Source organism: Dryobates pubescens, chromosome Z (genome assembly GCF_014839835.1).
Source record: "Dryobates pubescens isolate bDryPub1 chromosome Z, bDryPub1.pri, whole genome shotgun sequence".
Lineage (NCBI taxonomy): Eukaryota > Metazoa > Chordata > Aves > Piciformes > Picidae > Dryobates > Dryobates pubescens.
Window position 1 is genome coordinate 135,862,295 of NC_071657.1, and position 23,292 is coordinate 135,885,586.

The window sequence follows — 23,292 nt, forward strand, 5'->3', positions numbered from 1 at the left end:
TTCCCCGTGCCCGCTACCGTCCCGGCAGGAAAGCTCCGACCCGCTGTCGGGTTACACAGCCCACATCCTACCCCGGCGGCTGCCGTCCCTGGAGGCGCCGAGCCCACCGCAGCCCGCGTTAGCCGCCGCCGCCGCGCGGGCACAATGGCAGCGCCCCCCTTGCCGGCCGCACCGTCAGCGGAGGGGCCGCGCTGCTGGCGCCCGGCGGGCCCGGCCCAGGGGCGGCCCCGGCCTGGCCGCCTTTGTTCCGCTGCTCGGCGGCGGGGCGCCCACGTGCAGCGGCCGCGACGGTGCTGCGACCGGGGCTGCCCCGCGCGCTCCTCCGCCCGCGCGGAGCGAGCGGGGGGAGGGGGTGAAGGAGGGCGGCCGGCGTCTGTCCGTGTGCCTGCCCGCCCCTCCGCCGCCGCGCCGGGACTCCGGCCTGGCCCTTTAAACCTGCCGCGGCGGCGGGGCCGGGCCGGTGCGGGACACGTGAGGCGGCCGCGGCGTGCTCGGCCGCCGCTGCCCCGGCTGCCGTGCTGCTTGTGTTGTATCTGGCCGGCCGCCAGCTCCCGGTCGCTGGGTTTTTCGGGTTTTCGCTCTGCCTCCTCCTCCTCCTCTTCCCCCCCCCCCCCCCCCCCAAGCCCCCTCCTGTTTTTTCCACCCGCGTGTAAAGGTGGTTTATCTATTCCCCCCACCCCCTCCCCCCACCCCAAAGACTAATTTTTTTAAACCCCCCTCATCCTAGTTCAGTCCGTGGGCAGGACTCGCGTAATAATATTTCCAGTCCCAGCAGCTCGCATCACAGACACGAACCCAGGACCGCCCCCCCCTCCTCTTTTTTCCCCCCCCCCTCTCCCCCCTCCCCCCTTTTCCAATCTCCTAAATCGTTTTATTATTATTATTTTTTAAATGATCGCTCTTTCTACCCGCTGCTCCCGTTGCTGCCGAAATCCCCCGTCTTCCCAGGGTGCATGCTTCTGGCAAGATTGTGCACTGTTCTCAGTCCGTTTTCAGTGTGTCTTATCTTAATTTGTCCTGATCCGATCTAAGCGCGATAGCCACCACTTGCTTTCAATTTGTAGGATTTCTTCCCCTTCTTGGTTTGCTCCGACTACCCTCGGCGTACTTCCCTCCCTCCCGTGTATTTCGGGGGTCGCAATTTACTCTGCCTGTTCTTCTTCGTCTATTTTTTTTCCGCCTCCCTTCTTTTGAATTGCTTCATGTTACTAACCATTCCTAAATTGTAAGAGAAATTCATTCCCCCTCCTCTTCCACCACCACCAGCACCACTACCACCATCACCTCCTCCTCCTCCTCCTCCCCTTCTCTTCTCCTTTTTGGCAGCACCAGGACGTCCGGTGTGGTGGTGGCAGCGAGCAGCAAAAGCAGCAAGAGCTCGTTTTGATTCCCCCCCTTCCAAGGTGCTTTGGAGAGACTGGTTTAAGGCTGAGCAGCAGAAGTCACCATGAGTGCACAAGGTGAGGGACCCGGTCAGCCTTCCACTGCTGCCCAGGAGCAACCTGCAACCGCAGAGCCTCAGAAGAGAGGACGAGGCAGACCCAGGAAGCAACCACAAGTCAGTATCGTATAGATACGTAGAGCCGCAGATCTATAGTATTATAGGCATGTACATGTACGTATTACGCTGCAAGTGAACGAGTCCCGGAGCCGGGGCGGGGGGCTTTGTTGTGCGCTGCTTCCCGGCGAGGTGGTGCCGCGGCGTAGCGAAGGGGCTCCGCCAGACGCCCCGGCGGGAGGACCCCGGGGCCCGGGAGCGGCGGGGTGCTGCCTGCCGGTGCCCCAGCGCCGAGCCTCCTCGGGACTTTCACTATTGTGCAGGGAGGGAGCTTGGGGCTTTTCAATGTAAATGGGGAACATGGAGCAGCGCGGCTCCGACCAACCAGCGCTCGCTGGGTCATTTCGAGCTGATTTTGAAATTGCGAAAGCGAGGAGCAGGGAACGGGGCTCTCCTGTCTCCCTCCTCTCGCAGCCCTTGCAATGTCTCAATCTCTGTGTGTGTGCGTGTGTCGAGTCCCACCGGGGGCTGCTGCCGCCTCCGAGCTTGACCAGCCCAGCCCCTGACTGCCCCTAGATCTTGGGGTAGGGGGAGAGGAGGGTGGCTAGAAAGTCGCATAGGGTTTTTTTTTTTCCCTTTCCTTTTCTTTCCCCCCCACCACTGGCGTCCCCCCCTTCCCCACCCCCACCCCCCCCGCCCCCGTCATCGTATGCAGAGAGGTGCCCCTGTTGCCGATGGAGGTGGGGGAGGTAGCCGGAGGGGGCTTGTCCTGTGTTTGCAACACCTTTTGCCTTTGCTCCGGCGCTTTCCCAAGCAGGTCGAGGCGAGGGGAAGTGTTCCTGGGTCTCGGCGCGGGGAGCGGAGCCCGCCTCCCTCCCACTCGCACCCAACAGCCCCCTCCTGGGCTCCGAAAAAGGACGCGCTGGGCTCCTATTTTCGACTTGCAAGACCTGAATCCTCGCTGAGGTTGCTAGATCGGTGCATTATGCCCCCCCCCACACCCCCCGGCTTTCTCTCCCGAAGTGCCATTGTCCCATCGCCTGGAAGCGCCGAGCTGCCCCCAGACCCCGCTGCCGGGCGAGGCGGCCCCTCCGCCGGCGCCGCCGATGGGGGGATTTTGCCCGGCGATGCAACCAGTGAAGGCGGCAGCTTCGCGGGGGCAGCGCCGAGTTGTTCGCGGCATTTTCCGTGCCTCCCTCGGAAGTCACAACTGCGAAGCAGGGCTGCCTGTGGAGCTCTTTTTAAAGAGCGCTTCTGCGGGCTTTAGGACTGTTTACTCCCATTCATTTAAGCATCAGCCACGAGAGCCTCCGAGGGGCTCCGAAAACACGGAGGGAGATGAACGGCGCAGCCAGGGGGGTTGGGGGGGTGACCCGGCTGCCTTTCTCCCCGCCATTCCCACCGATGTGCTCCGGCAGATTGCACAGAAAGTTACTTTTCGGAAAGCCGTAAAAAGCGGAGCCCCTGGTTTTTCCCGCTCTGCCCTCAGTGACACATATTTCACCGCAGTGGCTCCGGGATCTGTCCCCTGTCCCGCTTTCCCCCCCGGGCTGCCCTTGCCCAGCCCCAGCAGCTGGTATAAGCCCTGTGCCGGGGCTTCCTTTTATTTGTTTTTTCTTTCTTTTTTTTTTTTTTTTTTAAACCTTTTTAAAAAATTATTATTATTATTTTCTTTCTTTTCCCTTTTTCTTTCTTTGTTTCATCCTGTAGCGTTTGAATGTATGGAAGAGAAAGAAAAACGCATCTCCTTAAACGTGTTCAGTCCAGCTGTGCGGTGCCTGCGAGGCTCCTCACCACTGAGGGCTGGAGCAGTTTGGGGAGTCCCTCCGCCAGCCTCTTCCTTAACCTACCCGGGAATGAAAAAGCTGAAAGGGGTTTAAGCTGGTTTAAGTTAACAAACTGCATTTAATTAACTTTTGCCCGTATCCTGTAACCTGAATTAAATGTATAATATTTAAGGCCAGAAGAGTTTTATAGTATTTATGATTCGCTGAATAAATATTTGGAATCTGAACTCTTACTAATTCGTACCCATTTTTAAGGACTGGTATTTACTGTCAGGCAGAGAAGCTAGTTAAGAAAACAGCTAAAATAATTAGTGTTCCTTTAAGAGTTATTTAAGAGCTGGGGTTTTGTTTTGGTTATTTTCTTTCAGGGAGTTGTGTGGGTTTTTTTTTTTGGCTTGCTGGTGCTCTATTTGAGGGGAAAAACCCCAACTTTTACAGTTGCTTCTCAATAACAAATCAACTGTGTTTAGAATAGATGTGAATATAATGCTGACTGTAGCACAGCAGAAAAAAAAATCCCTCCAAAAAACTTGTGCCCTTGAGAGAGAAAAGAGCCTAAGCTTTACTTCACAGTTTTTCAGTGCTTTGCCTCTTTCCACCCCCCCACCCCCCTAAAAAAAATTGTGCTAGGAACTGCATGTGACAATCTTATCTTGCTCTGCTGAAATGCAATTGCAATGTAATGGGTAATTGTGTTAATTTTCAAATGATCACTCTAACACGAGGGAGATCATAGCCATCTTAAGGGTATGTTTTTTTACAGTGAGTTAAACGCTGGAATATGAAAGCTTAAAAGTTTTGTATGCAATTATAAGGGAGGCTAACTCTTTTACTGTGGAAAATGTATGTATGTATTTGTTTTGCCCCCTTTTACATCGAGTTGTTCAGTGTTTCATGCTGCATTTTAAATGCTGTGGGGTTTGGTGTTAGTGTTAATTTATTTGTTTTAAGGACCTTCTCAGTTAACAGTTTACCCTTCAGATCTGCTGGGTTATTTGTAGCCTTTTGCCACAATAGAATGTTTTCCTGTATTTAGGAACCAACTGGTGAACCATCTCCTAAAAGACCAAGAGGAAGACCCAAGGGAAGCAAAAACAAGAGTCCCTCTAAAGCAGCCCAGAAGGTGAGATTAATAAAGAGAGAGAGTTCCTAACACTAATTTTTTAATCAACTGGTAGCAAAAAATCCCATCATTTAGGCTGTGTGAACTGAGGGGCTGAAACCCTTTTAATAATGGAAGTCAAATAAAGCATGTATTTTAAATTTTTAAGAGCAGAATTAACATGCATGGAGGCTCCAGGCACAGATCCTGTAAGGCCAGATGGGTGAAAGAGCATAAAGTGTTTGATGTTGTTTTCTGAGATCTCCTGTGTCTAGGAAGGGAATCAAGGATGTTATTTTATCAGTTAAGATTTTTAGAAGAGATTAATTTCTTGCCCACTTACAGTCATTCCTGCTGGAGACCAAATCTCTGTGTTAAAAGCTCAGTGTTTTGTCCAACAGAGGTTAATTAGAAGTAAAGCCAATTGTGTGCTGATGGAAATAAGTGCATATATTGAAATTTACAGCCCTGAAATGTGATGATAAAGGAAACTGTGACTTCTGTTAGAAGCTTGCTGTGTCTTGTTCAGTGATCAGTTTCAAAGAGACTTTTACTTGAAGTGCTGTTAGCCTTCCGAACCACTTCTGCTGCTTGGTGGTGGGAGCAAACTTTTATTCTGGTGGTTCTGAATGCTCTTAGCTGTAGGAGAAGCTCCCTGACCTGACTGCCTGCCTTTAGTGCATGAGCTTTACATCACAAGCAAAACGTGAAAAATGTCACCTGGATTTTATTTGATGTGGGGAAAGCTGAGCATCAGAGCGCTCTGCTGTCAAAGCAAAGAACACCTTTCCGTGGGAATTAGTTGAGTGAAGGTAAACAGTTGTGTACAGGCTTGAAAATGAATCCCGAAGGTTTGTTTATGTTGATGGTTACACAGCAGTTAGCACTAATTTACAGCTGCTAAATTGGAAGCAAAAAAGCCTCACAAAATCTGCTGGTGAACTGTAGTGCTTAAAAGTGTCTGTCAAGTCATCTGTGACAAAATGTGGAAGGTATCTTGTGGCCCCATCTGATTGTGGCTCCTTTTCTGATAATGCCTATGGTACTGACTGTATGAAGTTTGATAGTTTGCAGTGTTACAGCAACAGGAGAAGACATTGACACTTAGAAAAATATTGTTTCTGAAGGGCAGTCTGTGTCAGCCCTGGTTTAGTGCCTGGTGTGCTTCATCCACACCCCAACCTAATTTTCCTCTTTGGTAAAGAGGAAGACTTGAATCTCCAAGCATATTTTAAGTAATACAGGCAGAGGTTAGCAGGACCCCTCAAAAGTTAACATTTCATATATATATATATATATATAAAAATATATATATGTACACACAAAGTAGCTTATTGATGAAAGAGTTTAAGGGGATCACTTTCAGCAAACTTCCAGTGAAAAATGAAAATAATCTCCTCTGAACATAAGAAATGTCCCAAATCACCAACCTGAGTGCTTTAGAGTGCTGGTAATTCTGTGATTCTAATCATGTTACTCCTGATAAATGCTAGCAGGGGGTGACTATGGTTTCCTGTCTGTTTTGTTCTTAAGTGTTTTTCAACATTTACTTGAGGGGTGTTTCCCAAGGCTCTTTAAATGTCAACTAGTTTATTTCGTTTTATCACTTTCTGAGCTGGAAAGAAGTGTGTTTTGTCAAGAAATAAATGAATTAGTGGGGGAAAAAAAGTGCTGTACAGGTTAAGTATTTTGAATGCATCTAAACCACTCTGCAACCTGGTGACCTTCAAAGGCTGCATTTTTTTTTTTGCTTTATAAAGTGAAAAGGCTCCTCAGATTCACTGGTAAAGAGTTTAAATGTTAGTCTCTAAAAGGGAAATGAGTTTGTAGTAGCTTAGAAAGAATCTAAATGTGAGCTCTAGCATTTTAAACATGACTCTGAGGTGTGATGGCTTTCGCAGGGGAAATGTTGATGATGACAGGATTCAACTCTTAAATGTGTTTCAAAAAGACACTTCTCAAAGGAAGAATAACAGCATGCATGTGAGGGATTTGGGAAGTGGTATACAAGGAAAACAAATGTTTGTCTCCAAAAGGGAGATGAGTTTTGAATTAACTTAGAAAGATCTAAATGTGAGCTTTAGCATTTTAACCATGACTCTGAGGAGTGATGGATTTTGTAGGGGAAACGGTGGTGATAAGATTCAACTCTTAAAAAAAGGTGTTTCAAAAAGACAATTCCCAAAGAAAAATTAACATGACTTCATGCATGTGAGGGATTATAAACTGGTATACAAGGAAAACAAATGTTTGTCTGCAAAAGGGAGATGAGTTTTGTAGTAGCTTAGAAAGATCTAAATGTGAGCTTTAGCATTTTAAACATGGCTCTGAGGAGTGATGGCTTTTGTAGGGGAAATGCTGGTGATGAGATTCAACTCTTAAGAAATGTGTTTCAAAAAGACACGTCTCAAAGAGAAAACAACATGACTTCATGCATGTGAGAGATTTGGAAAGTGATACACAAGGGAAACAAATGTTTGTCTGCAAAAGGGAGATGAGTTTTGTCTTAGCTTAGAAAGATCTAAATGTGAGCTTTAGCATTTTAAACATGGCTTTGAGGAGTGATGGCTTTTGTAGGGGAAATGGTGGTGGTAAGATTCAACTCTTAAAAAGCCAATTCCCAAAGAAAAATTAACATTAAGCATGTGAGGGATTTGGAAAGTGATACACAAGGAAAACAAATGTTTGTCTCCAAAAGGGAGATGAGTTTTGTCTTAGCTTAGAAAAATCTAAATGTGAGCTTTAGCATTTTAAACATGACTCTGAGGAGTGATGGCTTTTGTAGGGGAAATGGTGGTGATGAGATTCAACTCTTAAGAAATGTATTTCAAAAAGACACTTCTCAAATCAAAAATAACATGACTTCATGCATGTGAGGGATTTGGAAAGTGATACACAAGGAAAACAAATGTTTGTCTCCAAAAGGGAGATGAGTTTTGTCTTAGCTTAGAAAGATCTAAATGTGAGCTTTAGCATTTTAACCATGACTCTGAGGTGTGATGGCTTTTGTAGGGGAAATGGTGGTGATGAGATTCAACTCTTAAGAAATGTATTTCAAAAAGACACTTCTCAAATCAAAAATAACATGACTTCATGCATGTGAGGGATTTGGAAAGTGATACACAAGGAAAAATAAATGTTTGTCTGCAAAAGGGAGATGAGTTTTGTCTTAGCTTAGAAAGATCTAAATGTGAGCTCTAGCATTTTAACCATGACTCTGAGGAGTGATGGCTTTTGTAGGGGAAATGGTGGTGATGAGATTCAACTCCTTAGAAATGTATTTCAAAAAGACACTTCTCAAATCAAAAATAACATGACTTCATGCATGTGAGGGATTTGGAAAGTGATACACAAGGAAAACAAATGTTTGTCTGCAAAAGGGAGGTGAGTTTTGTAGTAGCTTAGAAAGATCTAAATGTGAGCTTTAGCATTTTAACCATGGCTCTGAGGAGTGATGGCTTTTGTAGGGGAAATGGTGGTGGTAAGATTCAACTCTTAAAAAGCCAATTCCCAAAGAAAAATTAAGATTATGCATGTGAGGGATTTGGAAAGTGATACACAAGGAAAACAAACGTTTGTCTGCAAAAGGGAGGTGAGTTTTGTAGTAGCTTAGAAAGATCTAAATGTGAGCTTTAGCATTGTAACCATGACTCTGAGGAGTGATGGCTTTTGTAGGGGAAGTGGTGGTGGTAAGATGCAACTCTTAAATTGGTTTCAAGAAGACACTTCCCAAAGAAAAAAATTCACGTGACTCTGTGTATATGAGGGATTATAAACTGGTATACAGGGAAAACCAACTCCAAAGCATTTGTGTGTGCATGCAGCTCTATCAAACCAAGAGCTTTCCAGATGATTCTGGTACATCTAGTTGGGGTTTGGGTTTTTTTTTTTGTTTGTTTGTTTTTTGTTTTTATTTTTTAATCTAATTTACGAACTGAGCAATTTCATTGTAACATTTGGATTTTCAGAAGGCATCAGCTTACTGCTCTAATTAAAAGCAAACCCTTCTGGGTGTTTAATGTAACAAAAAAAAAAAAGAAGAAGAAGAAGAAAATCGACCACATGTCTTTTTTATTTTTTATCATTAAAATAACCCCCCTCCAACCTCAGAGGGGGATGCAATTACAAGTCTTATTTGTTTCTGGGCTTACAGATAAAAAGTATATAAATGTTTGATAAATCCTCCAAAACACTTAAAAAGCCTTCCTGGGAGAAAGTCGTTGAGCTCACGTTTCAAATAAATATTTTAGCTCTTTTTCCAAATTGATAATTAACCCTGGCTAAAATGGTTCACCTTCTCACCAGGCATCTCAAAGCATCTTTTGGGGGGCTTTTTTTTAATCAGATGTAACATTAATTCCAGCAGTTTGACTCACAGCAACCTGAATGGAAAGGGGTTTGGCACTGTAAGAGGGCTCCATTTGGTGGTGAGGGTGTCCCCCCCTCTTGGAAGAGGGGAGCTGTGAGTTTGAGTCTGTGGTGAACGTATTTACACACCCATCTGCATCCATGTATTTATTTAAGGCCTTCTACATCCTGTCTGAGCTCTCAGAAGGAGAGCTGGCTACCTCACACGTGAACCTGTGTGCTATCCACACGACTGGAAATTGCAGGAGACTCTGAAGAAGGGTGTGTGTGGCCCGGCTGTTTCAAAGGGAGCTCATTGAGATGTATTAAAGAGTGTTCACAACGTGTAAGATACGCGTCGGGCAGGAGAACCCACTGAGCAGCCCTGAGAAGGCACTCATGATTAATTGATTGGGTGTTCTCTTGCAAAGCAGTACACATCACAATTAAAAATGTATTGCACAAACGGGCAGGGAGTTAAAAATTACTCCAGAGCTCTGGGGCTTGGTGTTTTTAGACTTCAGGAAGGAAAATCGCCCTTTAAATCAGTTTACCCTGGCGTCGTGGTTGTGTTGTGCGTTGAAAAGTTCTTGGGTCCTGGTGTTGATGAGTTAGCTATATGTTTATTTATTTACTTTGTTGTTCCTTTCGGCTTTCAGGGCTCACGTTTGGTCTTAGTAAACTGGCCTTGGGGCGTCTGAAAACAAACTGTGCTTGTTAGGAAATTAGGAAGGTGAAACTTGACAATGCATACAGAGTGTTGCGAGAGCAATTGGACAGCTAATAATGTGGCAATTACTCTAATTTTAGGTAGCCTGTGCAGGTTTGGTTTTTATTGTAAAAGCCTCACATATCACACACATGCCTAACTGGACACAAAAGGGAAACTTGCATTATAGTTAAAAAAAAACCCCACCAAACTGTTTAATTTTGTGGGGGTTTTTTTTCCCCCTCAAACAGAAGGAACAAAACATGTTACCAGAGGAGAAGAGATAGGCACACAAAGGCTGTTAATCACCTTGTACTCTGGTCCCCACAATTAGGCTGTTATTGAAGCCTGCCTCTTTGAAACAAGTCACTCTGTTACTCATTTTAAATATTTGTGAATAATCAGCAGAAAAAAAAAGGTGAACTTTTGAAGGGTGACCACTTTTGTGGGAAGATCTTAGCAGGGATGCTCCTCTTTAGTTTCTTGGGTGTTCTCCGGTTGGCTTTTTATTTGTTAGGCGAAGCTGTATTCCCACCCCGTCACATTTCCCTGAAGCATTCAAGGGCTGTTCTTTATTTAGCTGCTGCAGTAGGGCTTTGACAAAAAAATACTGTATAGCCATAAATGTGCTCCAGTTTGGAAGGAGGAAACACAATTGTAAAGGTTAAAAAAAAAACCAAAGGAGGAGCAGGAGCTACTCTGTGTTTGTCTCTGAAGAAAACATCAGGAATATCCGAAAGTAAACACTCCAGCAAAATTCGCCTTCAGCTGAAGTATCTTGAGTTTTTGTTGTAGTTCTTGAGGCAGTGAAATTCACTGAAAGCAACTCCAGGTCTTGCAATAACTCCTGAAAAGCAGAACTCGTGGTACTTTGTGTGACCACATGTAGGTGTAGCGTGGCTACGCTTTGTGCGTCTCTCCACGTTACGCGGCCAGAGTTTAGTGTGTAGAAAGGCATGTGCCGAGTTAAACAGTCCAAAGGTAACCAAAAAAACAAAGGCACATGTGACCAGGACTCTGCTCTAAATTGGTTCATGAAAATCTATTTGGCTTCTCCATGCTTCAGTCATTCCCACCAACACTAGGTGTTGCAGGCTTAAAGGGAAAACAAAGGTCAGATTTATCAAGCGATTGTAGCGTGGTTGTTGAAGGTAAGGAAAGAGACATCAAAATTGGGTATCTTGATCAGGATGGGAGTAGCAGGAGGAGATTGACTCCTGTTTAGAGTTAAAATCACAGCCTTACAGGATGTTGGGGGTTGGGAAGGACCTCTGGAGATCTTTGGTCAGCCAGAGCAGGACCATGGAATCCAGCACAGGTTGCACAGAAAGGCATCCAGATGGAGCTGGAAAGCCTCCAGAGAAGGAGACTCCACAGCCTCTCTGAGGAGCCTGTTCCAGTGCTCTGAGACCCTTAAAGAAATTCTTCCTCATGCTGAGGTGGAACCTCCTGTGCTGTAGTTTCCATGCATTGCCCTTTGTCCTATGTCAGGGCACAAGTGAGCAGAGGCTGTCCCTTCCTTCATGACACCCAGCCCTCAGATATTGATAGCCATTTATTAGAGACCCTCCTAGTCGTCTTCTCTCCAGACTAAACAGCCCCAGGTCTCTCAGCCTTTCCTCATCAGGTAGTGCTCCAGTCCCTTCATCATCCTTGTAGCCCTCTGTTGGACTGTCCAGTAGATCCCTGTCCCTCTTGAACTGGGGAGCCCAGAACTGGATGCAGTATTCCAGGTGGGGCCTCAGCAGGGCACAGTAGAGGGGGAGGAGAACCTCCCTGGCTCTGCTGGCCACACTCCTCTGAATGCACCCCAGGATCCCATAGGCATTCTTGGCCACCAGGGCACATTGCTGTCCCATGGAGAACTTGTCCCCCAGGACTCCCAGGTCCTTCTCCACAGGGTAAACAGGACATGGGAAGTGTGGCATTTTTGTATCCATCCAATGCCTAACTTTCTTTGAAGAGGTTTTATTAACAAAATAACATGACTTTTTTTTGGTCAGGAGAGGGGCATGTTTGTTTATGGGCAAGGTCTTTTGACAGAGTTTGACAACAGTGATTTTCTTTACAAGAACTCTTGGGTATGTCACTCATACCTGCAGCTCTGACACATTTTAACTGAGATCTCCAGTGGATCGTTTTGCAAAGTGGACAGAGTTGCCCAGATTTGTGTTCTGTTGCATTTGAGATCTTCCTTGACAATTGATAGATGCTCAAAGAGCACTTCCTAGTGGTTCAATTATTTATACTTGTCTTGTCTTGTTAGTTGCTTTCAGTAGTGCAGCCTCAGTTTCTGTCTGGGCAGGGCACATTCATGCAGCCAGGAGGCAGAGATGATGGGCAGGCAAGCCTTATGGTTGCTGACAGCAGCTGTTTGGAAGCAGGGCTTGATGGCCCTGTGGTGTACAGGGCTTAGGTGAGTTGCAAATCTGCCTGGGGCTCACTTCCAGACAGCAGTGACTGAATGGCCACCTTCCCTCCCGGAGAATAAATCTCCTTCTATACCTAAAGTGTGACATCACAAAAAGCATGCACTCATATTACTGGTCATAAGAAAGGTCATAATTGTTCATTCAATATGACAGGCTTGTGTTTGATCACATACCCAGCCCTCCTTTACCTTGGGTGACTTTGTGGTTTCGCTGTAGAGAGCTAGATCTTGCCTCATGGTGCAGCACCAAATGTTAAGAAAACTCTGACCAAACACATCTCAATTTGAAAAGGTGCTTTAGAGGGTGAAGGCAGGCTCTGCCTTTTGTGCCCTTGTGGCCAAGAGGGCCAGTGGTACCCTGGGGTTCTAGCAGATCAAGGGATGTTTTCCTCTCCCTCTACTCTGCTTTAGTGAGGCCTCACCTGGAGTATTGCATCCAGTCCTGAGCTCCCCAGTTCCCGAGGGACAGGGATCTACTGGAGTCCAACAGAGGGCTGCAAGGATGATGAAGGGACTGGAGCACTGCCCTATGAGGAAAGGCTGAGAGCCCTGGGGCTGTTTAGTCTCGAGAGAAGAAGACTGAGAGGGGATCTGATCAATATTTATAAATACCTGAGGGCTGGGTGTCAGGAAGGAAGGAACAGCCTCTGCTCACTTGTGCCCTGGCATAGGAGAAGGGGCAATGGATGGAAACTCCAGCACAGGAGGTTCTACCTCAACATGAGGAAGAACTGCTTTACTGTAAAGGTCACAGAGCACTGGAACAGGAGAAGCTGTGGAGTCATCTTCTCTGGAGACTTCCCAGCTCCATCTGGATGCGTTCCTGTGCTGGATTCTATGGTCCTGTTCTGGCAGGGGGGTTGGACTCGATGATCTTCAGAGGTCCCTTCCAACCCCTCACATCCTGTGAGCCTGTGTGACTGAGCAGGTACCGACAGCTGCATGTAGGGTGGCTGGGAACTCATGCATCTTGCTGCCCAGATGGAATCTCTGTTACCTCTGGGTGGCTCTGGGCTCTCTCTGGATTTGTTCCTAGCTTCAGAGACAACACTTTGGTCAAGCAAAGAGCCAACAGACTGACACTTTTCTGGTTATGCAAATACCTGTTTCAGAGGAAAGGCAATGATTTGGTGCTTACATCTTCCTTTTCTTATCAGTTGCTTGAAAATTATACAGAGAGACAAATTATTTGTCTGGTATTACAATAAAACCTTTCTTCAACTGCTTAAACAAAACGATAGTCTGCTACTGAAAGGCTGTGCTTGCTAAATGCAAACTAAAGAGCTACAAAGAAAAAGGAACCTTTTCCTAAATGTAATGTCTTTATCACAGACTCAGAGAAACATTCAAGTTGGAAAAGACCCTCAGAATCACCAAGGCCAACCCACTCTTGCCCTGAAAAAAGCTTTCCCAATGTCCAGTCTAAACCTCCCCAGTGGCAGCTTGAGGCCATTCCCTCTTGTTCTATATCACTTATTACCTGTGAGAAGAGACTATCACCACTGGACTGCCACTACTTTTTCTGTTGTTCCAGAAGTGTTTTGCTTGCTCTTCTCTTGGAATGGAGACAGAGGCATCTACTTTGGAGGTTCTTTTGCATTTCCTGCAATTTAGTCTGTGGAACCCTTCCTATTTACTTGTAGCATTGCTCTGTACCAAAACATCATCTCTGGCCCTCCCCTCTGTTTGCTAAACTCACCTGTGGGCAAGATTTGGTTTTGATAAGAACTGTGGGAATGTTTTTGTTTTCTTTTTCTTCTAACATGAGGTGGGAATCATATACAGCAGGAAAATAGTGCCTTTCAATCTGTAAGATCCCCAAGCACTTGACAAACTGATGTGCAGGCCAAGCAGCGGGAACAGATGCCACCTCTGACGTGGACCTTCCTGGGGGGTAAAGTGGTGCACAATTCATGGCAGTCAGCTACTGCATGGTGATTTGTGGCAGGAAGCAAAGATTAGTTTTGTGAAGAAATGATAGAGTTGTCAAAGTTGGAAGGGACCTCAAAGATCATCCAGTTCCAAACCCTGTGTCGGGTGGGGACACCTCACACTGGATCAGGTTGCTCACAGCCACATCCAGCCTGGCCTTCAAAACTTCCATGGATGGAGCTTCTATCAGCTCTGGGCAACCTGTGCCAGTGTCTCATCACCCTCATGGGGAAGAACTTCTTCCTAACATCCAAGCTGAATCTACACACTTATAGTTCTGTTCCATTCCCCCCAGTCCTGTCACCACCTGACACCTTAAAAAGGCCCTCCCCATCTTTCTTGTAGCCCACTATAGATACTGGAAGGCCACAACAAGGTCTTCTCAGAGCCTTCTCTTCTCCAGACTGAACAACCCCAAGTCTCTCAGCGTGTCCTCATAGGAGAGGAGCTCCAGCCCTCTGCTCATCCTCGTGTTCTCTTTCCCATCAAACTGTGCTGAGGCTGTAATTTGTGTCAGGTTTGTAGGAACTTTTAAAGGTGAGACCAAAGTAGTTCTTGTTTCCAAAAAGTTGCTTTTTTTGTCATAGAGTTTGGGAAAAGAGTCTTCCCTTCAGCTGTGGTAAAATAACAGGTGAAAATAAATGGCATTTGTGCTTTAATAACATGCCAAGTGTTGATTTGATCAGAAAAAAATTCACTGGTATTCTCTATTAAGATTTATGACTGGTGTTTCATGAACTAAACATAAATGCAAGGGGCTACAGCTTGAATATTGTGTCCAGTTCTGGGCCCCTCAATTCAAGAGAGATGTTGAGGTACTGGAACACGTCCTGAGAAGGGCTGGGGTCAGAGTAGCTGGAGAGCAGCCAGGCAGAAAGGGACCTGGGGGTACTGGTTGACAGTAGCTGAACTTGAGCCAGCAGTGTGCCCAGGTGGCCAAGAAGGCCAATGGCATCCTGGCCTGGATCAGGAGCAGTGTGGCCAGCAGGAGCAGGGAGGTCATTGTGCCCTGTACTCAGCACTGGTTAGGCCACACCTTGAGTCCTGTGTCCAGTTCTGGGCTCCTCAATTCAAGAGAGATGTTGAGGTACTGGAACATGTCCTGAGAAGGGTGATGAAACTGGGGAGGGGTCTGGAGCACAGCCCTGTGAGGAGAGGCTGAGGGAGCTGGGGTTGCTTAGCCTGGAGAAGAGGAGGCTCAGGGGAGACCTTCTTGCTCTCTACAACTCCCTGAAGGGAGGTTGTAGCCAGGTGGGGGTTGGTCTCTTCTCTTCGCCCAGGCAAACAGCAACAAACGAGAGGACACAGTCTCAAGCTGTGCCAGGGGAGGTTCAGGCTGGATGTTAGGAAGAAATTCTTCACAGAGAGAGTAATTGGCCATTGGGATGTGCTGCCCAGGGAGGTGGTGGAGTGGCTGTCCCTGGAGATCTTCAAGTAAAGCCTGGATGAGGCACTGAGTGCCATGGTCAAGTTAATTGGATAGGGCTGGGTGATAGGTTGGGCTGGATCATCTTGGAGGTCTCTTCCAACCTGTCTGATTCTATGAAAAGTATCCCACATCTATTTCTGTTAACAATCTGGTTTTTTACATCCTTCACTTTAAAAGGAAACAAAACTCTGAACACAGACAGCCAGAGGATAGGTAGAAAATGAACTTTAACAAGTGTTCTCTTAAGAGGGTTTCACCTTACAGGGAACACTGGCATAAACGATCACACAGCTAGTTTACTCTTTTAACAAGTCTGAGTGATAATTTTGCCCTTCAGGAGTGTGAATTTTATTTTCCTCACAGCTTTATTTCTTGGTGAGATATTTATTTCAGAGTAATTGCTTTTAACTCACAGGGCAGGGTTGGGTTTTTGTTGTTGGTTTGTTTTTTTTCTTGGGGGTAGAGATTTCTCCACTACTTCCTCAGCTCAAGTTCTCTTTCAGAGGGATCCGATTTACACAGCGTTAGGTTACAGTATATGTTACAGAGATTGACCAGCAAGTGATTTATTTAATGGCAGAGTTGATTTCTAAGGGCAAATCAAATACACATACTGTTAACTGAAGGGAAAAAAAAGGCAATTCATGGAAATGTGGAAGTGTGTTTAGAGAAGGTGTACTGAAATGTCTCCATTCTCATAGTGGACTTTGTATGTGGCAAGTCCTGCCCTCACTAAGCTAGGGGCAAAATCCTTATCACAGAATCCCCAAGGTTGGAAGAGACCTCAAAGATCATCAAGTCCAGCCTGCCACCACAGGCCTCATGGACTGCTTTGTTGGGTGAAGCATTGGATTTGCAGAAGTGGGAATTACTGGTTGTCTAGTAGGTGTATGCATTACTTTATTGTGAGCTTTACTCTTTTCTTAGAATCATAGGATCAACAAGGTTGGAAAAGATCTCAGAGATCATCAAGTCCAACCTATTATCTAATACCTAACACCTCAGGACTAACTAAACCATGGCACCAAGTGCCACTTCCAATCCCCTCTTGAACACCTCCAGGGATGGTGACTCCACCACCTTCCTGGGCAGCACATCCCAATGGCTAATGACTCTCTCAGTGAAGAACTTTCTCCTCACCTCCAGCCTAAACCTCCCATGGCACACCCTTGATGGGACAGGATTATTTAGCTGATGAGGTGTGTGGATGGACAGAGCCTGTTGAAAGAAAATGGTCCCCTTGGACTCAGCTCTGGTGAGGCCACACCTTGAGTATTGTGTTCAGTTTTGGGCACCTCAGTAGAAGAGAGCTGTGGAGGTGCTGGAGCCAGTGCAGAGGAGGGCAAGGAAGCTGGGAAGGGCCTGGAGAAGAAATCTGATGAAGAGCAACTGAAGGAGCTGGGGATGGTTAGTGTGAAACAGAGGAGGCTGAGGGGAGACCTCCTGGCTCTCTACGGCTGCCTGAGAGGAGGTTGTGGAGAGGTTGGTGCTGGTCTCTTCTCACAGGTAATTAGTGATAGAACAAGAAAGAGAGAAAGAAAGAGAGATTGGCCATTGAAATGGGCTGCCCAGGGAGGTGGTGGAGTCACCATCAGTGGAGGTATTTAAGAAGAGACTGGATGGGGCACTCAGTGCCATGGTTTAGTTGATGAGATGGTGTTGGGTGATAGGTTGGGTTTAATGATCTCCAAGGTCTTTTCCAATCTGGTTAATTCTGTATTCTGTAAGAGGGAATGGCCTCCAGCTGTCACTGGGTAGGTTTATACTGGACATTGGGAAACATTTTTCAGGGCAAGAGTGGTCAGGCATTGGAATGTGCTGACCAGGGAGGTGGTTGAGTCACCCAGGCTGGATGTGTTTAAGGCTTCTTTGTGGTGCTTGGGGACATGGTTTAGGGGTGAGCCTTGTAGAGTAGGTTTCTGGGTTGGACTGGGTGACCCTGAAAGTCTTTTCCAACCTGAATGTTTCTGTGATTCTGTGAAAATATTTTAACTTTCAAGCCTGTCACCAGTAGTATTCACAGCATCACACAGCAAATTGATGGAAGAGTCTGTAGGAAACCCACCTTTCCTTTATGCTGAGCTCCAGGACCAACTGCTGGGCTTATATCCAGTGCTCACTTCCAGGGCACTTCCATGCCATTATCTTCACCCTGAAAGGGGAAGGTGTATTTTGGACTGCTGAAGGCTTTACTTAGAGTGCAGGATACACTTTACTCAGAATACATCATGTGAAGTAGAGAAGTTATTTCCCAGCATGAACGGATACACACGTTGTGATAGCCAGTTCAAATCCATTCCATGCATGAACATCATGAGAGTGAAAGAAGGAGTTGTGGCTGCTATAGACTGCTTTGTTCAGGCTTCAAACAGGCTGAATTGTTAGTTTAGTATCTTCAGGGAATTGCTGACAGCCTGAGAAAGGCTAGATTTGATGTTACTGGAGGTTCTTGGGTTCCCAGACTGCCCTGTGTCCCTATCCACAGCCTGCATACCCCATAGCTGATGGGTCTAGGCTACCCCAGACTGTGCTTTGGGGACTGAGCGTCTGCTGGGTGTGCGTGGGCACGCTCCACCAGGCTCCTGGATGCAGTATGGGTCAGGTCTAGGGGCACCTTGGGGCACAGACAAGGCATCCCCTGGCCACAACAGCCTCTCTGGGCAGCCTGTTCCAGTGCTGTGTCATCCTCACAGTCAAGAAGTTCTTACTCCTCTTGAGGTGGATCTTCCAGTGCTGTAGTTTTCATCCATTGCCACTTGTCCTGTCCCAGGGCACAAGTGAGCAGAGGCTGTCCCTTCCTTCCTGACCCCCTGCCCTCAGATATTGATAGGCATTGATCAGATCCCCTCTCAGTCTTCTCCTCTCCAGACTAAACAGCCCTAGGGTTCTCAGCCTTTCCTCATAAGCTTGTGGTAGTCTCCATGTTGAACATGTCTGAAATGAACTTGTTGGTCTCAGCATAACATGAAATGGAGAGAAAGGGAAGTGATATAAACCATTTATCAGATCCATTACTAATAGCAGAGGTTTCTTCCAGGGCCAAGGATGGGGCCTTGCTCCCAGCCTGAACAGGCTTGTCTGGGGGAGCCATTAAGAGCTGAGCTGTGCCACCACTAGCCATAGCTCAGTGGTTTCCTGCAAGACCCCATCCTTAGTCCTGCTTAGTATATGACTGCTCATATTGGATTTGGATGATGGACTTGAGAAGGAGGGGTGGGTGTCAAGTGGAGGGGGCCAAGCTCTTTTCAGTGCTGCACAGTAGTAAGATAAGAAACAACAGGTTCAAGCTTGAACACAGAAGGTTTCACCTCAGCTTGAGAAGAAACTTCTTTACAGTGAGGGTGATGGAGTGCTGGAACAGGCTGCCCAGAGGGGTTGTGGAGTCTTCTTCTCTGGAGACTTTCAGGGCCCACCAGAATGCATTTCTGTGTGGACTACCCTGGGTGACCCTGCTTTGGCAGGGGGGGTTGGACTCAGTGATCTCTGGAGGTCCCTTATGTCGTGTGAAATGTCAGAAGAAACATCATAATCACATTGCAGCAGAAACCCCACGGGGCAGGAGTGGGGCTTGGTGCCACCCAAGAGATAGACCTATGGCTAATGTTACAGGAAAGGAGTTTGTAGTCACAGAGGTTGTTAAATAAGGCTGAGGTATAAAATATGTTGTGTTTCTTTTTCCCTTTACAGAAAGCAGAAGCCACTGGTGAAAAGCGACCCAGGGGCCGGCCTAGAAAATGGGTATGTGTTTCACTTCCACTCCTGTGATTTATTTGCTGTGTCAGAGAGCATGTTGTAAAGCCCATTCTTCTGAGAGAACAATGATTTCTGCTTCAGTTTTACGAAGGAGCATCCATCTTCTGGCTGTTGTGGTGGACGGACTAAAGGGTTAAGATAGCAGAGGAGTTAACCACAGCTTCCTACCTTTAGACTCTGGGAGTTTGCTCAAGACACTTGTTTGCCTGGGAGTGAATATTTATGTGCTTCTTATCAGCATGCAAAGGGGCACAGTTCTTCCTTCAAAAGAGTCACAGTGAGGTATCTTGTTCAGTAATTGAGTAACAGAGGTTAAAGGGGCACTATCAGACATCAGAAGGTGATGAAGAGAGGTGATAACGTTCAGCGGTGATGTGCACAAGCTGGAGTTTAAAACTCTGAATGTCTTTGTCCTACATGGCCTGGAAACACAGCCTGTTTTCCTTAAATCCAGTGAGAAAGAGTAAAAATGGGCAGCACTGAGAATTCAGGTTTTGCATTCTGGGACATCTTCATGGCTAATAGAACTGTGGTGACTGGTGGTAGGCTTCACTCAAAGTTTACTCTTCCCCTGGCCTTTTGGTCTGGAGATGTGGCTATCAGATGTGTGTTTCGATTCCTTGGCCATGCATGGAAAGATTTCACTCTCAGGTGCTTGAAATTCTCAATTCTTAGTGGTGGTTGCTGGTAATGAATCTGCCTTCTGTACATCTCCTCTGCATGTCTTTTTCTTAGGCATAGGCTTTCAATGGAAGAGCAAAATGGGCATTTGGAGACACAAAGGCATAGTTATGTGCTCCATTGCAAGCCAACTTTTCTGATCTCCCTTTGCCAATTCCCTTTCCCTTCAACTGGTCAGACTCCTGTTTCAAATCCAGCCTTCCCCATCTCAGTTTTGCTCCCTTATTTTATCCTGCCTTCTATTCCATTCCTGAAATCCCATCCTTTTTCCCCCCCTCATTTTGTTCAGCTCTTTTGCACAGATGTTAACACAGATGTAAAAGTATCTGCTTGTATGAACTCAACCCCCACCAGAAGGTACTTAAACCTACAGCTGAGCTTCTCCACAGCATTAGCAGCTCAGCACAGGAGGGATGGCTTTACCAGTCACTTTAAGAACTAATTCTGGGGTGTTGTCCAGTGATAAAGGATCCCAGGATATTTCTTTGGAGTCTCAGGCTGTGCCAGGGGAGGTTTGGGCTGGAGGTTAGGAGGAAGTTTTACACAGAGAGAGTGATTGCCCATTGGAATGGGCTGCCCAAGGAGGTGGTGGAGTCACCATCCCTGGAGGTGTTCAGGAGGAGACTTGACAGGGTGCTTGGTTGCATGGTTTAGTTGGTTGGGTGGTGTTGGATGATAGGTTGGACACAATGATCTTGAAGGTCTCTTCCAACCTGGTCTATTCTATTCTATTCTATCCTATCCTATCCTATCCTATCCTATCCTATCCTATCCTATCCTATCCTATCCTATCCTATCCTATCCTATCCTAAAACAGACCACTCCATACTAGTTGTATTGCTGCTGCTTGTACTTTGTAAGTAAGCAGATTTCAGGTGCATGAAGAGGTTAATTTGCATTAGGGAAAAGGTGCCAGGTTTCAAACATACCTGTGGTGACCTTCTCACAGGCAGTGTGTGGAAGGCACACACCAGTTGCAGTAAAGCATGGATCAGTTCCTGCCTGCTGCCTCCTCTCCAGCTTGGGCCTTGCACATGGGGATGCTCAGTGTCTCTTGCTTGGTCCTCACCTTGGGGTGCAGTCCCAAAGGAGGCAGCAGAGAGAGCTGGTTTGTGAGAGTCATTTAGACAGGCACGCCATCCCTACTGAACTAGGAATATGTGACTGTTCAGTAGGAATGGTTGAAGAGCTCTGCAGCAGTTGGAAATGTTACAGAGGTTGCCTTTGCCCAGCTCTCACAGTCACAATGTTGAGCTTTCAGTGAAAAGGGTTAAGTACAATGTGGCATCTCTTAGGCTCTTTTCCTTTTGTGTGTCTGGGGGGAAGAAAGGGCAGTATCAGTGGGGCATGAAGTTTGGTATGGACTGCTTTGTTGGGTGAAGCATTGGATTTGCAGAAGTGGGAATTACTGGTTGTCTTGTAGGTTGTATGCATTACTTTATTGTGAGCTTTACTCTTTTCTTAGAACCATAGAATCAACCAGGTTGGAAACGACCTCGGAGACCATCAAGTCCAACCTATTACCTAATACCTAACAGCTCCTGACACCTGAACCATGGCTCCAAGTGCCACATCCAGTCCTTCTTTGAACACCTCCAGGGATGGGGACTCCACCACCTCCCTGGGCAGCACATTCCAATGGCCAATTACTGTTTCTGTGAAGAACTTTCTCCTCACCTCCAGCCTAAACTTCCCCTGGCACAGCTTGAGACTGTGTCCTCTTGTTCTGGTGCTGGTAGCCTTCTTGTTTGGTTCTTTTTTCAGCCAAGGCATATTTTCAAGCTTGCCATGACTTTGCTTTTGTGCCTGTTGAAAGCACAATCTTTTCATTTGCTTACTCTGGTGATCAGGTTGCTTCTTGTGATTTTCAGAGGTGATGCTCCTATCTGCAGCTTGCATTGGGATAGTTCTATACACTGTGAGAAATACACTTTCCTTCCCCTCCCCCACTTCTTTCTTCCCGGTGTAAATTAGGTTCCTGAGTTCCATCTCTGCATGATGAAATGGAGGGCAAGGTTCTGTTTTGCTGAGAGAAATGTGGCTAAATTACTGTAAGTCATCATGGTGCTAATTGTAAGACTCATAGAATCATAAGCAAAGCTAATGGCTGAAATCAGGGGAGGATTCTGCCTCAAAGCTGGTGGCACAGTAGCATTCTCTTTGTTTTGACTTCTAACATACTCAAAAATGTCCTTAATGTCAGTAAAGTTCTTAGTGATTATTTTCTTCTATAATCCAGTTTATTTGTATAACAGGCCTTGATGACAGTTCTGTCAATGGCATCTTGGCTTGGCTCAGGAATAGTGTGGCCAGCAGGGCTAGGGATGGAATCCTGCCCTGTGCTGGGCACTGGGGAGGCCTCACCTGGAGCACTGTGTGCAGCTCTGGGCCCTCCCTGCGAGAGAGATCTTGAGGTGCTGGAGCAGGTCCAGAGGAGAGCAACCAGCCTGGGGAAGGGACTGGAGGGAAAGTGATGAGGAGAGGCTGAGGGAGCTGGGGGTGCTCAGCCTGGAGAAGAGGAGACTCAGGGGGGACCTTATCACACTCTACAAGTCCCTGAAGGGAAGCTGTAGTCAGGTGGGGGTCAGGCTCTTGTGCCAGGCAGCTTGTGACAAGAGGAGAGAGCATGGCCTGAAGCTGTGCCAGGGGAGGGTTAGGTTGGATGCTAGGAAGCACTTCCTGATGGAAAGGGGAATGAGAGACTGGGATGGACTGCCCAGGGAGGTGGTGGAGTCCCCATCCCTGGAGGTGTTTAAGGCCAGACTGGATGTAGCACTCAGTGCCATGGTCTGGTCGGTGTGGTGGTGTTAAGTCCTAGGCTGGGCTTGGTGATCTCAGAGGTCTGTTCCAGCCTCACTAACTCTGTGTGATTCTGTGTTAGTGCAAGTGAGGAGTGCATAGTTTTTTGGTTTTTTATTGGAGGGGACAGAATTCTAGATGGCAGGTGTTTTCCTAACTCTGTAACCCTTTTTCTTGGTGCTTCTAGAAGCTCTGTGTCATATGTTGTTCATCAAATTGAGAAGTATTATTTCTGCTGTTTCCTTCAATATGCACATGCAGAGACATCTGAGCCAAGAGGGCACTGTGGAATACTGGTAGCTGTTCTTTCTGCCAGTTCAAATTAAGTATGTAATGTTTGGGACTCACAGTGTATTTATTTATTCATTATTTTGGGGGAAGAGAAGTTAATCTTTTTGACTAGTACAAAACTGGAAAGGAGAAGGGAGAGCCCAAGGGAAGACAGGGAGCTCAGTGATTACCAAGAGGATGGAGCCAGGCTCTGCTGGGTGATGCCCAGTGACAGGACAAGGGGCAATGGGGTGGAAGTTGAGGCATAGGAAGTTCCATGGAAACAGGAGGGAAAATGTTTTCCCTGTGGAGGTGATGGAACAGTGGAACAGGCTGCCCAGGGGGGTTGTGGAGTCTCCCTCTCTGGAGATATTCAGAACCTGCCTGGCTGTGTTCCTGCGTGATCTGCTCTGGGTGCTCCTGCTCTGGCAGGGGGGTTGGACTGGATGAGCTTTTGAGGTCCCTTTCAGCCCCTAACATGCTGTGATTCTGTGACTTCTAAGATCTTCAAGTCCAATCCTGACTAGCTAGACATTATAGGACTTTTTTGAAGC

At 46.7% G+C, this 23,292-nt stretch overlaps 1 protein-coding gene across 1 annotated transcript in view; it reads left to right on the forward strand.

The window, feature by feature from the left end:
- Positions 1-1,447: 1,447 nt before the first annotated feature.
- HMGA2 (high mobility group AT-hook 2) overlaps positions 1,448-23,292 on the forward strand; it is a 123,022-nt gene continuing 101,177 nt past the window's right edge. Inside the window, exons 1-3 of the mRNA XM_009901451.2 lie at positions 1,448-1,558; positions 4,322-4,408; positions 18,923-18,973. Of these exons, the coding sequence (XP_009899753.1) occupies positions 1,448-1,558; positions 4,322-4,408; positions 18,923-18,973 (249 nt within the window). The remainder of the gene's footprint in view (positions 1,559-4,321; positions 4,409-18,922; positions 18,974-23,292) is intronic.